This window comes from Ctenopharyngodon idella, chromosome 4, assembly GCF_019924925.1.
Source record: "Ctenopharyngodon idella isolate HZGC_01 chromosome 4, HZGC01, whole genome shotgun sequence".
Classification (NCBI taxonomy): domain Eukaryota; kingdom Metazoa; phylum Chordata; class Actinopteri; order Cypriniformes; family Xenocyprididae; genus Ctenopharyngodon; species Ctenopharyngodon idella.
In genome coordinates this window covers 21,487,308-21,499,706 of record NC_067223.1, presented here as the reverse complement: position 1 = coordinate 21,499,706, position 12,399 = coordinate 21,487,308, and the positions used below count along the sequence as shown (strand labels likewise).

At 37.8% G+C, this 12,399-nt stretch overlaps 2 protein-coding genes across 7 annotated transcripts in view; both read right to left on the bottom strand.

Moving 5' to 3' along the window:
- The window catches only part of LOC127510861 (polymeric immunoglobulin receptor-like), a 75,380-nt gene that overhangs the window by 44,046 nt on the left and 18,935 nt on the right, over positions 1-12,399 (bottom strand). The gene's annotated exons all lie outside the window — the stretch shown is intronic.
- LOC127510859 (uncharacterized) overlaps positions 1-12,399 on the bottom strand; it is a 47,647-nt gene that overhangs the window by 16,869 nt on the left and 18,379 nt on the right. The window contains exons 5-7 of one of the 6 annotated variants that reach the window (XM_051890948.1): positions 10,293-10,370; positions 10,045-10,109; positions 4,346-9,957 (exon numbers count right to left, since the gene is read on the bottom strand). The exons of 4 other annotated variants lie outside the window; for them this stretch is intronic. In XM_051890948.1, the coding sequence (XP_051746908.1) occupies positions 9,826-9,957; positions 10,045-10,109; positions 10,293-10,370 (275 nt within the window). In that variant the 3' untranslated portion in view covers positions 4,346-9,825. Of the gene's footprint in view, positions 1-4,345; positions 9,958-10,044; positions 10,110-10,292; positions 10,371-12,399 lie in introns of those variants that run through there. One more of the 6 variants, XR_007929768.1, reaches the window with a different exon arrangement.

Here is a 12,399-nt window from a genome sequence, read left to right as displayed (position 1 = left end):
CGATGGATTGTCCTGGTCCCTCAACGGAGCAACCAGCCGTGTCCTTCGGCGCACCTGCGGATGATCAGATGTCAATCGCGGCATTGGAAGGTGAGCAGGAGTCCTTTGGAGATGAAGACTCGGCTGCGTTGCCTCCCTCCGGGACGGTAGCGTTGCCCGAGGCCGATCCCGAGCTGACGGCTATGCTTTCCCGGGCTCGCCGAGAAGGTCGGGTGCGTATGGAATCCTCCACCGCATCCCGAACTATCTCGGCTGGATGATTGGTATCTCGGGGTGGCCCACGCTGGTCCTCAGCGTCCTGCTCCAGTGCCATTCTTCCCGGAAGTGCATGAGGTGACCAAGTCCTGGAGAGCGCCCTATAGCGTTCGTGCCATGGCTGGTCCCTCCTCCGCCTTCACCACCTTAGATAGCGGAGAGGCCAAGGGGTACGCTGGGATCCCCCTAGTCGAGCGGTCCGTTGCGATGCAGCTGTGTCCAACGGCCGACGGCTGGCACGGTGAACTGCGTCTCCCATCCCGGGCCTGTAAATTCTCCTCAGGGTTGACGGAGAAAGCTTACAGAGCCTGTGGACAGGCCGCCTCTGCTCTGCATGCCATGGCCCTTTTGCAGGTATATCAGGCAAAAGCGCTCATAGATATGCCCCAGGTTGGCCTTGACCAACAGCTGCTTGGGGAGCTGCGTGCCGCCACTGACCTCACCCTCCGGGCGACGAAAGTAACGGCACGTTCTGTTGGTCAGGCGATGGCTACGTTAGTAGTCCAGCAGCGCCACCTTTGGCTGACCCTGGCTGACATGAGGGAGACCGATAAGAATCGGTTCCTGGACTCCCCCGTGTCTCAGTTCAGCCTATTCGGCAACGCGGTCGAGAGCTTTGTTTTATTAATCATTCGTTGAAACATGACATTTCATGAGGCTAATTTGTCCCTGTGTTTTAATTTCATTGTTTTAGTTCAATTGTGGCTTCCTTTTAGCCTACTTATTAATTTTTCAAATCATAAGAACGAATTAATACAATGTTCTCATATTTTAACTTATACAAAGGATTGATTTAATAAAAAGTGATCAATAATTTTTTAGTTCATTGTTATTGTGTGTGGGTGTTTTTATTTATTTTTGTTTTCGTTTTTCTCTCGGTTGTCTTGTAGGTGGCAGAAGAGATGATAAACACCTGATCCAAATTAGGAGGTGGAAATATAAGTGATCCTGTTACATGTATGGAGTGGGTGTCTCATTTCAAAGGCTGCATCCTCTGGAGGTCGCATTTGTTAGCTGTGTACGTCTCATTTAATAAATGTAACAATTAGATTGCAAAGTAAGAAAATTGACAGTATTTTACACCTCAAGAAGAATAACGGTTACTTTTCTTAAATAAAACATCCTCGATGACGTATGCAGCCTACAAATGCTGCCTTCGAAATGGGACGCAGCAACCATCTCCAGCTGGCCTCTTGTTACCTTAAACAAAAGGGATCTTTTGTCATTTTAGACTTTTCAGATTGCATAAAATTGTATTATATTCTGTAAAACCTCTAGAATTATGTAATAAACTTCAGTTAGTTATTATTAAATAATAATATATAAGAAATTTAAAATGAAATTACAGTATTAAAGTGCATATTGCAGGTTAAAATTTTTTACGAAAATATCATAAAAAGGTACTGCAGGATTTAAAAAATGTTTTGCAGGACATAAGGGCACGAATTTAGTAGATAAAGTGACGGTCTCTGTAAAAAACGCTTTTTTTTTTTTCAGCGTTGACCGTGTCATTTTACGTCACGAGAGGGAGTCGTTCGTGGAGCTCTGTGTTGACTCAGTGCAGAGTAGGATGGTATTCAGTAACAGTGGTCGTGAATCAGTGTGTTTTCGGTAGTTTTTGTATTCTATTTATCATAGTCATGGTAAATTATTGTTTGTGGCGGTTGCACAAACTCCAGCCTGTCAGGACATGGAGTCCAGAGGTTTACTAACAAGAAAAGGATGCTGCTATCTTCCGTGCCTGGGTGTGTTTTGTGCAGGTGAAGAGACGGGACTCCACTTCTGCATAGTTTTGATAAACGCGTTCATTATAGACCGGAGGATTATCATCCCGGCGATATGATGGAGTTCAACATTGTAATACTACTGTAAATGATTATATTAAATGAATAAACTTACACACGCAATGCTTCTTCACCGTTTTTACTTGAATCAATTTCAACACTGATGAATACAAATGCATACAGTCTCACACTCACACAAAACAGTTTTGAATTATGTGCTGGTAATGTAAATACTCCAATTTCATTCATGCTATGTACATTCAAGTTCACTCAACTACATAATCATGACGTCATATACATCCTCACACTATCAGTGAATGGGCACAGAATAAATTCGTAACACAGAATTAATGAATAAAGGATAACATGAAACACATACAGTAACACTGGTGTCCGCAAAATAATATAGGTTTCATAGATAATTGGAAAAGTTTTTGGGGCAGACCTGACCTGTTAAAAAGAGATGGTATTCATCCCTCCCGGGATGGTGCTGCTCTTCTCTCTAGTAATATGGCACATAGTCTTAGAACTGAAACATGACAAACTGGGGCCCAGGTCAGAAAGCAGCAGACAAACTGGCTAAACCGACCGTCTGCTAGCTGCCTCACGTTACAGAAGTCAGAAAATTCAGATAACTCTCAACACATAGAAACTCTTACACCTAGATATTTTCAAATAGAGACTGTGTCTGTACCCCGAATTAGTAAAAACAAAAAACTTCCAAACCCATTTAATGGTAAAAATTTAATTGATGTTCAACAAATAAAAAATAGAGATAATAATGCTAAACAAATGATAAAACTCGGGTTGTTAAATATTAGATCCCTTTCTTCAAAATCACTTATTGTTAATGATATTATCAAAGATAATAATCTAGATGTGCTGTGTTTGACAGAAACTTGGCTAAAACCGGACGATTACATTACTTTAAATGAGTCTAGTCCTCAAGGTTATGATTATCGACACAATGCCCGTCAGAAAGGCAAAGGGGGAGGTGTTGCTGTAATCTATAGTAATATTTACAGTATTAGTCAGAAGTCTTTCAAATATAATTCCTTCGAAACTATGGTACTTTACGTAACATTATGTAAGTTGACATTTGTGCTGGCTACTGTATACAGGCCACCAGGACACAATACAGACTTTATCAAAGAATTTGCTGACTTTCTATCAGAGTTAGTACTAGCTGCAGGTAAAGTCCTTGTTGTTGGTGATTTTAATATTCATGTAGATAATAAAAAAGACGCATTAGGATTGGCATTTGCAGATATTCTAAACTCTATTGGTGTTAGACAACATGTGTCAGGACCCACTCATTGTCATAATCATACTTTAGATCTAATATTGTCACATGGAATCGATATTGATGCTGTTGAAATTCTGCAGCAGAGTGACGACATCTCAGATCATTATCTAGTCTCGTGTATACTACATTTAGTCAAGGCGGCTAAACTGCCTCCATGCCATAAATATGGTAGAACCATCACTTCTACCACTAAAGATTGCTTTATAAATAATCTTCCTGATCATTTTCATCGCCTTAGCATACCAGACAGCTTAGAAGACCTCGATGTTGCAACAGAAACTATTGCCTCTGTCTTTTCCAGCACATTAGACTCAGTTGCTCCTTTGCGTTTAAAAAAGATTAAGGAAATTAATCCAATGCCATGGTACAATGACCACACTCGGTCCCTAAAGTTAGCAGCCAGAAAAATGGAGCGCAGCTGGAAGAAATCAAAACTAGAAGTATTTCGTATTTCGTGGAGAGAGAGAATGATTGAGTACAGAAAGGCCTTAAAATCTGCTAGATCTGCCTATTTTTCAAAACTCTTAGAAGAAAATAAACACAACCCTAGGTATTTATTTGATACAGTGGCTAAATTAACAAGAAATAAAGCTTCAACTTCTGATGTTTCCAAAGAGCACAGCAGTAATGACTTTATGAACTTCTTTACTTGCAAGATTGATAATATTAGAGAAAAAATAATAACCATGCAACCGTCTACTACAGTATCGTGTCAGATAGTGCATTGTAGTGTCCCTGAGGAAAAATTCAATTCATTTACTGCTTTAGGAGAGGAAGAATTGTCTAAACTTGTTAAATCATCAAAATCAACAACATGTATGTTAGACCCTATACCGACTAAGCTATTGAAAGAAATGCTTCCAGAGGTCATAGACCCTCTTCTCAATATCGTCAATTCATCTTTATCATTAGGATACGTACCAAAAACTTTTAAGCTGGCTATTATTAAACCTCTTATTAAAAAACCACAACTTGATCCTAGAGAATTAGTCAATTACAGGCCGATCTCAAATCTCACTTTTCTGTCAAAAATACTAGAAAAGGCAGTATCATCACAGCTATGTTCCTTTTTAGAAAGAAATGGTATCTGTGAGGATTTCCAGTCAGGATTTAGACCGTACCATAGTACTGAGACTGCTCTCATTAGAGTTACTAATGATTTGCTCTTATCATCAGATCGTGGTTGTATCTCTCTATTAGTGTTACTGGATCTTAGTGCAGCATTTGACACTATTGATCACAATATTCTTTTAAATAGACTCGAAAATTATGTTGGCATTAGTGGAATTGCATTGTCATGGTTCAAATCATACTTATCTGACCGTTATCAGTTTGTAGTAGAAAACGAAGACATGTCATATCGATCACAAGTTCAATATGGAGTACCACAAGGCTCAGTACTAGGACCGTTACTGTTCACTCTGTACATGCTACCCTTGGGAGATATCATTAGGAAGCATGGCGTTAGTTTTCACTGTTACGCTGATGATACTCAGCTCTATATTTCTTCGCGCCCTGACGAAACTTACCAATTCACAAAATTAACGGAGTGCATAGCTGATATAAAAAAATTGGATGACCAGTAATTTCCTACTACTAAATTCAGAAAAAACAGAGATTCTAATTTTTGGACCAAAAACTTCTTCACGTAATAACCTAGAATATTGTCTAACACTTGATGGCTGCTCTGTTAAGTCTTCGTCGTCAGTTAGGAACCTAGGTGTGCTCTTTGATACCAATCTTTCATTTGAAGGCCATGTTACTAGCATCTGTAAAACCGCATTCTTCCATCTTAAAAATATATCTAAACTACGACATATGCTCTCAATGAAAAATGCAGAACAGTTAGTTCATGCGTTCATGACCTCAAGGCTAGATTACTGTAACGCTCTACTGGGTGGTTGTTCTGCTCGCCTGATAAATAAACTACAGCTCGTACAAAATGCAGCAGCTAGAGTTCTTACTAGAACCAGGAAGTATGACCATATTAGCCCAGTTCTGTCAACACTGCATTGGCTTCCTGTTAAACATCGTATAGATTTTAAAATCTTGCTAATTACTTACAAAGCACTAAATGGTTTAGCTCCCCAGTACCTGAGCGAGCTCCTAATTCATTATAGTCCTTCACGTCTATTGCGATCTCAGAATTCAGGCCAGCTGATAATACCTAGAATATCAAAATCAACTGCAGGTGGTAGATCCTTCTCCTATTTGGCACCTAAACTCTGGAACAATCTTCCTAGCATTGTTCGGGAAGCAGACACACTCTGTCAGTTTAAATCTAGACTAAAAACGCATCTCTTTAACCTGGCATACACATAACACATTACCAATTTATATTTCCAAATCCGTTAAAGGATTATTAGGCTGCATAAATTAGGTCAGCCGGAACCGGGAACACTTCCTATAACACCTGATGTACTCGTTACATCAGAAGAAGAATGGCATCTACGCTAATATTAGTCTTTCTGTTTATCCCGAGGTTCACCGTAGTCAACCGGATCCGGGCCGTATCCAGGTGAGACCAAGGACCTGCACCTTGACACGACCACAACGCAGCCCTGAAGTATCAGCAGAGATTGAGTCAACTAGATCATCCCCTGTGAAGGCCTCATCGACACGACAGCCACGACACAGTTCCTCAACAACCGTCCATACCGGCGTGATGAATACGATCCTCAATTGGATGGAACTGAAATAAATACTTTTAATGTTGCGATCCTATTGGACTTATGATAGCAACCTGAATTGTAACAAAGCACTGTTGGCCAGAGGAGAACTGGCACCCCGACTAAGCCTGGTTTCTCCCAAGGTTTTTTTCTCCATTTTAACACCAATTTGCCACTTGTCTGCCACCTGATGTCACCTGATGGAGTTTGGGTTCCTTGCCGCTGTCGCCTCTGGCTTGCTTAGTTGGGGACACTTGACTTGACATTTTGATATTCAACAGTGCTTTTGATCTGCCTGCATTGACACTATTCTTTAAGAGCTGCTGTGCAGTCAAACAATGTACCAGTTATCAATGTAAAGCTGCTTTGACACAATCTACATTGTAAAAAGCGCTATATAAATAAAGGTGACTTGACTTGACTTGACACTACTTATGTTCGTCCGCCGGTGGGAGACATGATCACGGATCCGTTAGAGATGCAGCTCGATAAAAACGTCAATTGTGCACCGTTAAGTCTTGTGTTTGTTTTTTTGTTTTGTTTTTTTACATTTGCTAACTACCAAATCAGTCGTGATGAGAAATATAGCACATAACGTTAGTATGGATGGATATTAACGAGTGTGATATACGCCTGATCAAAGTTTATGTTACTAGCAATCAATAACGTTACTCCCCCAGCAAACATGCCAGTGTGGGCCCACTGTGGGTAAGTGTGGGTTTTCTGTGGGACAGTGTGGGCAAGGGCAAACCCTTTGGGGCCCCATATGGGCTTTCTGTGGGCAAGCCCACTGTGGGTTTGCCCACAGAAGACCCACACGGGTCCCCAGTGGGTTAGCCCATGCGGGACCCATAGCAGTTTTGCCCATTTGGGCCCCCATGAGGGTTTACTCTGTGCAACCCACTGTGGGTTTGCCCACAGAAAACCCACATGGGCCCCCCGGTGGGTTATCTCATACAGGGCCCACAGAAGTTTTTCACTGTGGGGCCAACATGAGGGTTTCCTGTGGGCAGCCCACCATGTTAACAGCACATAAATCATTGTTTTAAGATTAGACGCTCAAGGCTCAGTGTTAATCAAACTATTTTTTAACGATTCAGTAAAATGTCATAAATGTCATTACATTCAACAGCCCACACCATACTTAACTAAAACTGCACACAGTCAAGAAGATAGCAAGACAAGTACTGTCTTTGCCTGTTTGCTTGTAGCAGCTGTTCCCCTGTTCCTTTAAAAAATATTGTTGCAGTGTTTTGCTAGTATGTAACATTAAAAAGACTTTTTTTTTTTTTTTTTAAATTTTTTTATTGGAATTATTGTTCATTAGTTACATTTGCAAAACAACTTAAAATATATAATGATACACAACCTCATGATTACTTAACATTTACTTTAGGAAAATTGCATCCTATGTTTTGACTTTACTTAAAGCCTTCAACAATGCATTTATAGAGGTTAGTAGCTATTATCACTCACAATATGTATTTATAAAAACACAACACTGGTATTAATAACAATATATTCACTTATTTGACAGAAATAAATCTGAATTACTAAAATGTCATTGTAATATAACATTAATAACGATGCAGGTTGCATCTTTATAAATACATTCATGGAATCGACTGACTAATTAATACTTAGAAATCAGTGTAATGGATTATGAGCATGCGCATTGAAAAAGCAAATGCATGACTTAAAAGTAATTATAAAAATAATATAAATGTAACTATAACTGTTCTTTTAATGCAGTCTTAATGAGTCTTTATAGTATTATAGTATAGTTTATAATATAGTTATAGAATACTTAGTCTACTCATAAATAAGTATAAATGGAGCTAAAATTCATTATAAGCATAGACTTAATAGAAAGTGTTACCATATTTATTAAAATTAACTTATTTGTCACAATAAAACAATGTAAATGGTTGATCAATGATGGATTTGTTCACTATTATCATTGGTATTCATCAGTTATGTGTGTGTGTGTGTATATATATATATATATATATATATATATATATGTAATAGTAGTAGTCATTTTATTTCGAACTCGAGTTATTAAAAGAAAAAGACAAAAATAGCAAAATATATAAATTATATACACATAATAAATACATCACTGATGAATTTGATATTTTTATATATTTCTGAAATGGCAAAAAAAAAAAAAAAAAAAAATATATATATTATTAGTAATACGCGAGATGGCGTCATCACGTGATTAATTCTAACCAATGAGACTGCTGGAACTGCATCGCTAATGAGCTGTCGTTCCGGATTCGACTGCACCGCCCAGTTCTGCTCCAAACAGGTAAGCTTTTTAAATTAAAGCTTTTTTTAAATAGTAATTTCTGAATTTTCTGTTAAAATTAGTATAACAGATGAAAATGGTAATGAATTTATTAACTAAAATTAAATTACACCAGTTTTTAGCGTTTTAATCTGATTGTAACGTATGCTGCCGTTTAAATTATTCACGGTTATAACGGTCGACTAGCCCATTTTCTGGTAATCTATACTTTATATATGTACTTTAAAACTGCATGAATTCATTGCCTTGAATTGTTTTACATCCATTTTGAAATTGATCTCAACTAACAGTGCTGTAGAACATGCCAGCGTGTACGCGCATAGTCTAGTCGTAGTTTTAGATGGTGCAACAGGTGTGAATATTAATCGGAAAGCTGGACATAACTAAGTCCAGCATAGAGCTTACACCCAACTTTTTTACGTCCAGCTGGTGCAACCGGCCCCAGAAGCCCAAGTAGCGTATTTATACGTGTATTTGAAAGAAAATCTAGTTCCTACATTATTTTTCTATACATTGAATCACTGATGCTCTAACCTGCAATATGCCCTTTAAGGGTTAGTTATTTTATGTGTGGTGGAGAGGTATGACAAATATAAGTGACTTGATTAAAGAACAAAATTAGTCATTTTTATTAAATAATTTTCCATTTATAATAAATAGTGTATTATTATTATTATTATTATTATTATTATTTCCATTGTAATATACTTTTTTTCCCCCTTGGGCAATAACTCTGTTTCTGTCAATAATAACATATCAGTAATAATACCATACTAATAATACATTTAAGAGTACAACTGAAAAATGAAAAATCCAAACAATGAGGCTGAATTGGTAAACAAGTCACTTATTCATCTTATGAAAGAGTGAAACGAATTAATGGAAAAGTAAAAAAAAAAAAAAAAAAAAAATGGATGGAGGGGACATGGTTCTATCCATTGGTTGTTGATCGGATGGAGGCGGATCTGGATGCGAGCTTGCAGTCGATTGTACGAAAAGAGGGGTTTATGAGGACAAAATGACTCGAGAAGTTCTTATCAGAGAGAAGTCTACTGTTTTCATTAGAAGTTAGGACAAAGTTAAAAAAAAATTGAATTTACATTTTAGAAAAAAAAGTGAAGTTTTAAAATATGAAACATATGGATGAATTGTTCACTATGAGATCAATAAACATTAAATATGTCAACTGCTAAATCCGACACTATGGTTTGTGAGAAATGAGTCACACCGTGTGCATGCACTTTCACCAAATGATCTCATTTGGTGAAAGTGCATGCACACGGTGTGACTCATTTCTTTTTTCCTCTATTAGTGCTCAGCTTTCTGAAACTAGAAACATGCAACTCCTTAATTCTCTAGTCCTGATTTAAAATAAATTCTGAAAGAACCTCCAAACAATAAACAGGTTTTCTTCTCAATCTGAGGTTACACAAATCCCTCAATAATAAAATGTACATGGTTGTTTCAATCTCTTTAAAAGGCTCACCATTAAATTGACTATATTCTTTCTTGACGATTAGCATTTAAGTTTATTGGGGTGTACTCGGTGTGATCAGCTGGGTTACTCTCTGTGTGAGCTGGTGTGGCTGCAGTTTTAACATGGACTACAGCAGAATACGTCACGTCATCCTGGAGAGAGGGGAAAAGATGGGGTGATTTCTGACACAGTATTCAGTAAGTTACGTAGCCATTGTGCAATAGTGAGTTTGTGCTGACCATAACGTCTTGTTCTCTATTTAGTTCATCTTCATCCCTGGTCACCTTTTTCACATTTCTGCCTCCTACAACATAAAACATTTTAGCCAGAATGTTTTAATGTCAATTTTAAACATCAGAGAAATTCATCTAAATGTTGGGTTTCAATAGTCGTTGGTTTTGTGCCTATTATTCTATAGTGTTTCAAGAGTACACAGCTGGTCATTTACAAGTATATCTGTAAAGAACGTGTGATTGTGTTCACGTACCTCTGCATCTCCAGTAGATAAATGCCAGTAATGCCAGTAACAGTACTGAGAGAATCACCCCCAACAAAATGAAAACATCTGTTAATGACAAATGCATTTTTGTTTTCAAATTCAGTACAAATATTCCACACTTTGATACAATAAAAGCTGCACGCACAATTAAATGAACACTATTTAACTTCTGGTTAGAAACAAAACTGCATGCATTTTGCGTAAGAACATTGTTTTGTTGTATTTTGGCTCTGCGTGACTGCAAATTAATATGATCTTTTACAATAGATAACTCTGTTAGAGAGCTACATATTACAATTTATCTGTTCAATAAAATACCTAACCTTACTCGCCTGTTGAGTATTAAAAAACAGCATGTCCTCATTACTTTTACAACATTTCAAATCCGAAAAGCCAAGTCCATGTTGATTCTCATTCTATTACGAGCTCTGTCGCAGTATCTTTTTGCCAATAGACTCCTCTGTTCTAATTCCTCCGAGGTTAGAGATTTAGCATGCTCCATGTCAAACTTTATTGCTGGTTGTGATAACTAACCTATGCCACTTCCACACCATGGTACATGTGTCAAAGTAGCTGGAGCAACTTTTCTTTTTTTATGGATATGAAGAGACACACAGGCGAGTGACGTGTGTATGGCATGTCCTGATTTTGCCCGGTTAGACCAAGCGGCAACCTCCCCCAGTTTCTCTTGAAGCCAATATGGAAGTGACTTAAACTGCGATTCATCGACTGTCCGCTAGGGACAGGCTCCAAAAGAGAGCAGAGTCTCATTGGCCCACATGTTAAAATGCCCAACTTTAACACTCAGGGGTCGGCTGGTCGTGCCGGCGATACCACCTTGCTTTTTTCTTATCAGTATGAAGAGACTCAAAATACTCTGTCAATTTTGCACATACAATTAAGAGTTATACACCATTTAAATCTGTGAAATATCTTCTTTTATTTGTGTACACTCAGAGTAAAAACAAAATTTTGTGCTTTTTGCAAAATAAAGAAAACTATCATGATGCATGATCTCTCGTCTCCCTCTGAATGAAGTCCAATCTGATAGTCCTCAGAAAATGAACTGTAACTTAGAGAATACTAATCGCACAAAAATTAGACTTATGTCTAAAGAAACGTTGAAATGTCAGGTTTTAAATAATTCTCTGTTTATGTAATCTGAATGAAAAGAGAGACATGTCAGACGTCCGTGAGTCAGCTCATTAACCGCTAATGCGGCCACGCCCATGGAGCAAGCGCTATTCAGACGCAAATTCTGAGGCAATACATGTATATATCGTCACAATCGTGTATTTATTATCTTCAAAATTGTTTATCTGCATGTTATAGCCATGGTTAGCGATCTCTGGAAGCCTCTGTTAGTTCCTGGAATGTCACATGGTATGCCTGTTCTTCATTAGAGACATTTGTGGACTAAATGTGCACAGAGCGCCCTCCGGCTGCAAGTATGAATTGGAAACAGTATCCAGTGCTCATAGTGATGACAATAAGTATTGAATAAATATTACTCCTCTGTATAGAAAATTGACATAAACATGAGAATCCATCAGTATTTCTCCAAATTTTCATGCTTTTAAGCTAAAAGCCCTGATGGATGTTGTTTTGTCAAAGCTAACGACTCCGTTTTTCATATTCATAACTCCTGACACATAGGCTATTAACAAATTGCAGTCACTATAAGAGTAAAACAGAGGTCAAAATGTGAAGCTTGAGTCTTAGATCTTTTTAATGATGTATAGTTTGTCAACTGCACATTAATAAAGTATATTAAAATAGAAAACCATTATTTGGTTAGAAACTTGAGACTTCTTTAAAAAACATTATAATAGTAATGCGTCCAATCTTTTGACTGGTAATTTAAACTATAATAGGCCTACACAAAATTTTCTTCACATGTGCAATAATACGTGCATGCATGAGATCACAAAAATCATGTTTTTTTGTCAAGAGTGGACATTATATTTACGTATTCCTGTTATCAGCATGTTCACAGAGGGTTTTTTCACATAGTCTACCTGACTGAAAGGGCTCATTATGCAGGTCTTTGTCTTCTCAGGTGTGAATCACAGCATTATTCATTAAGATTCACGCC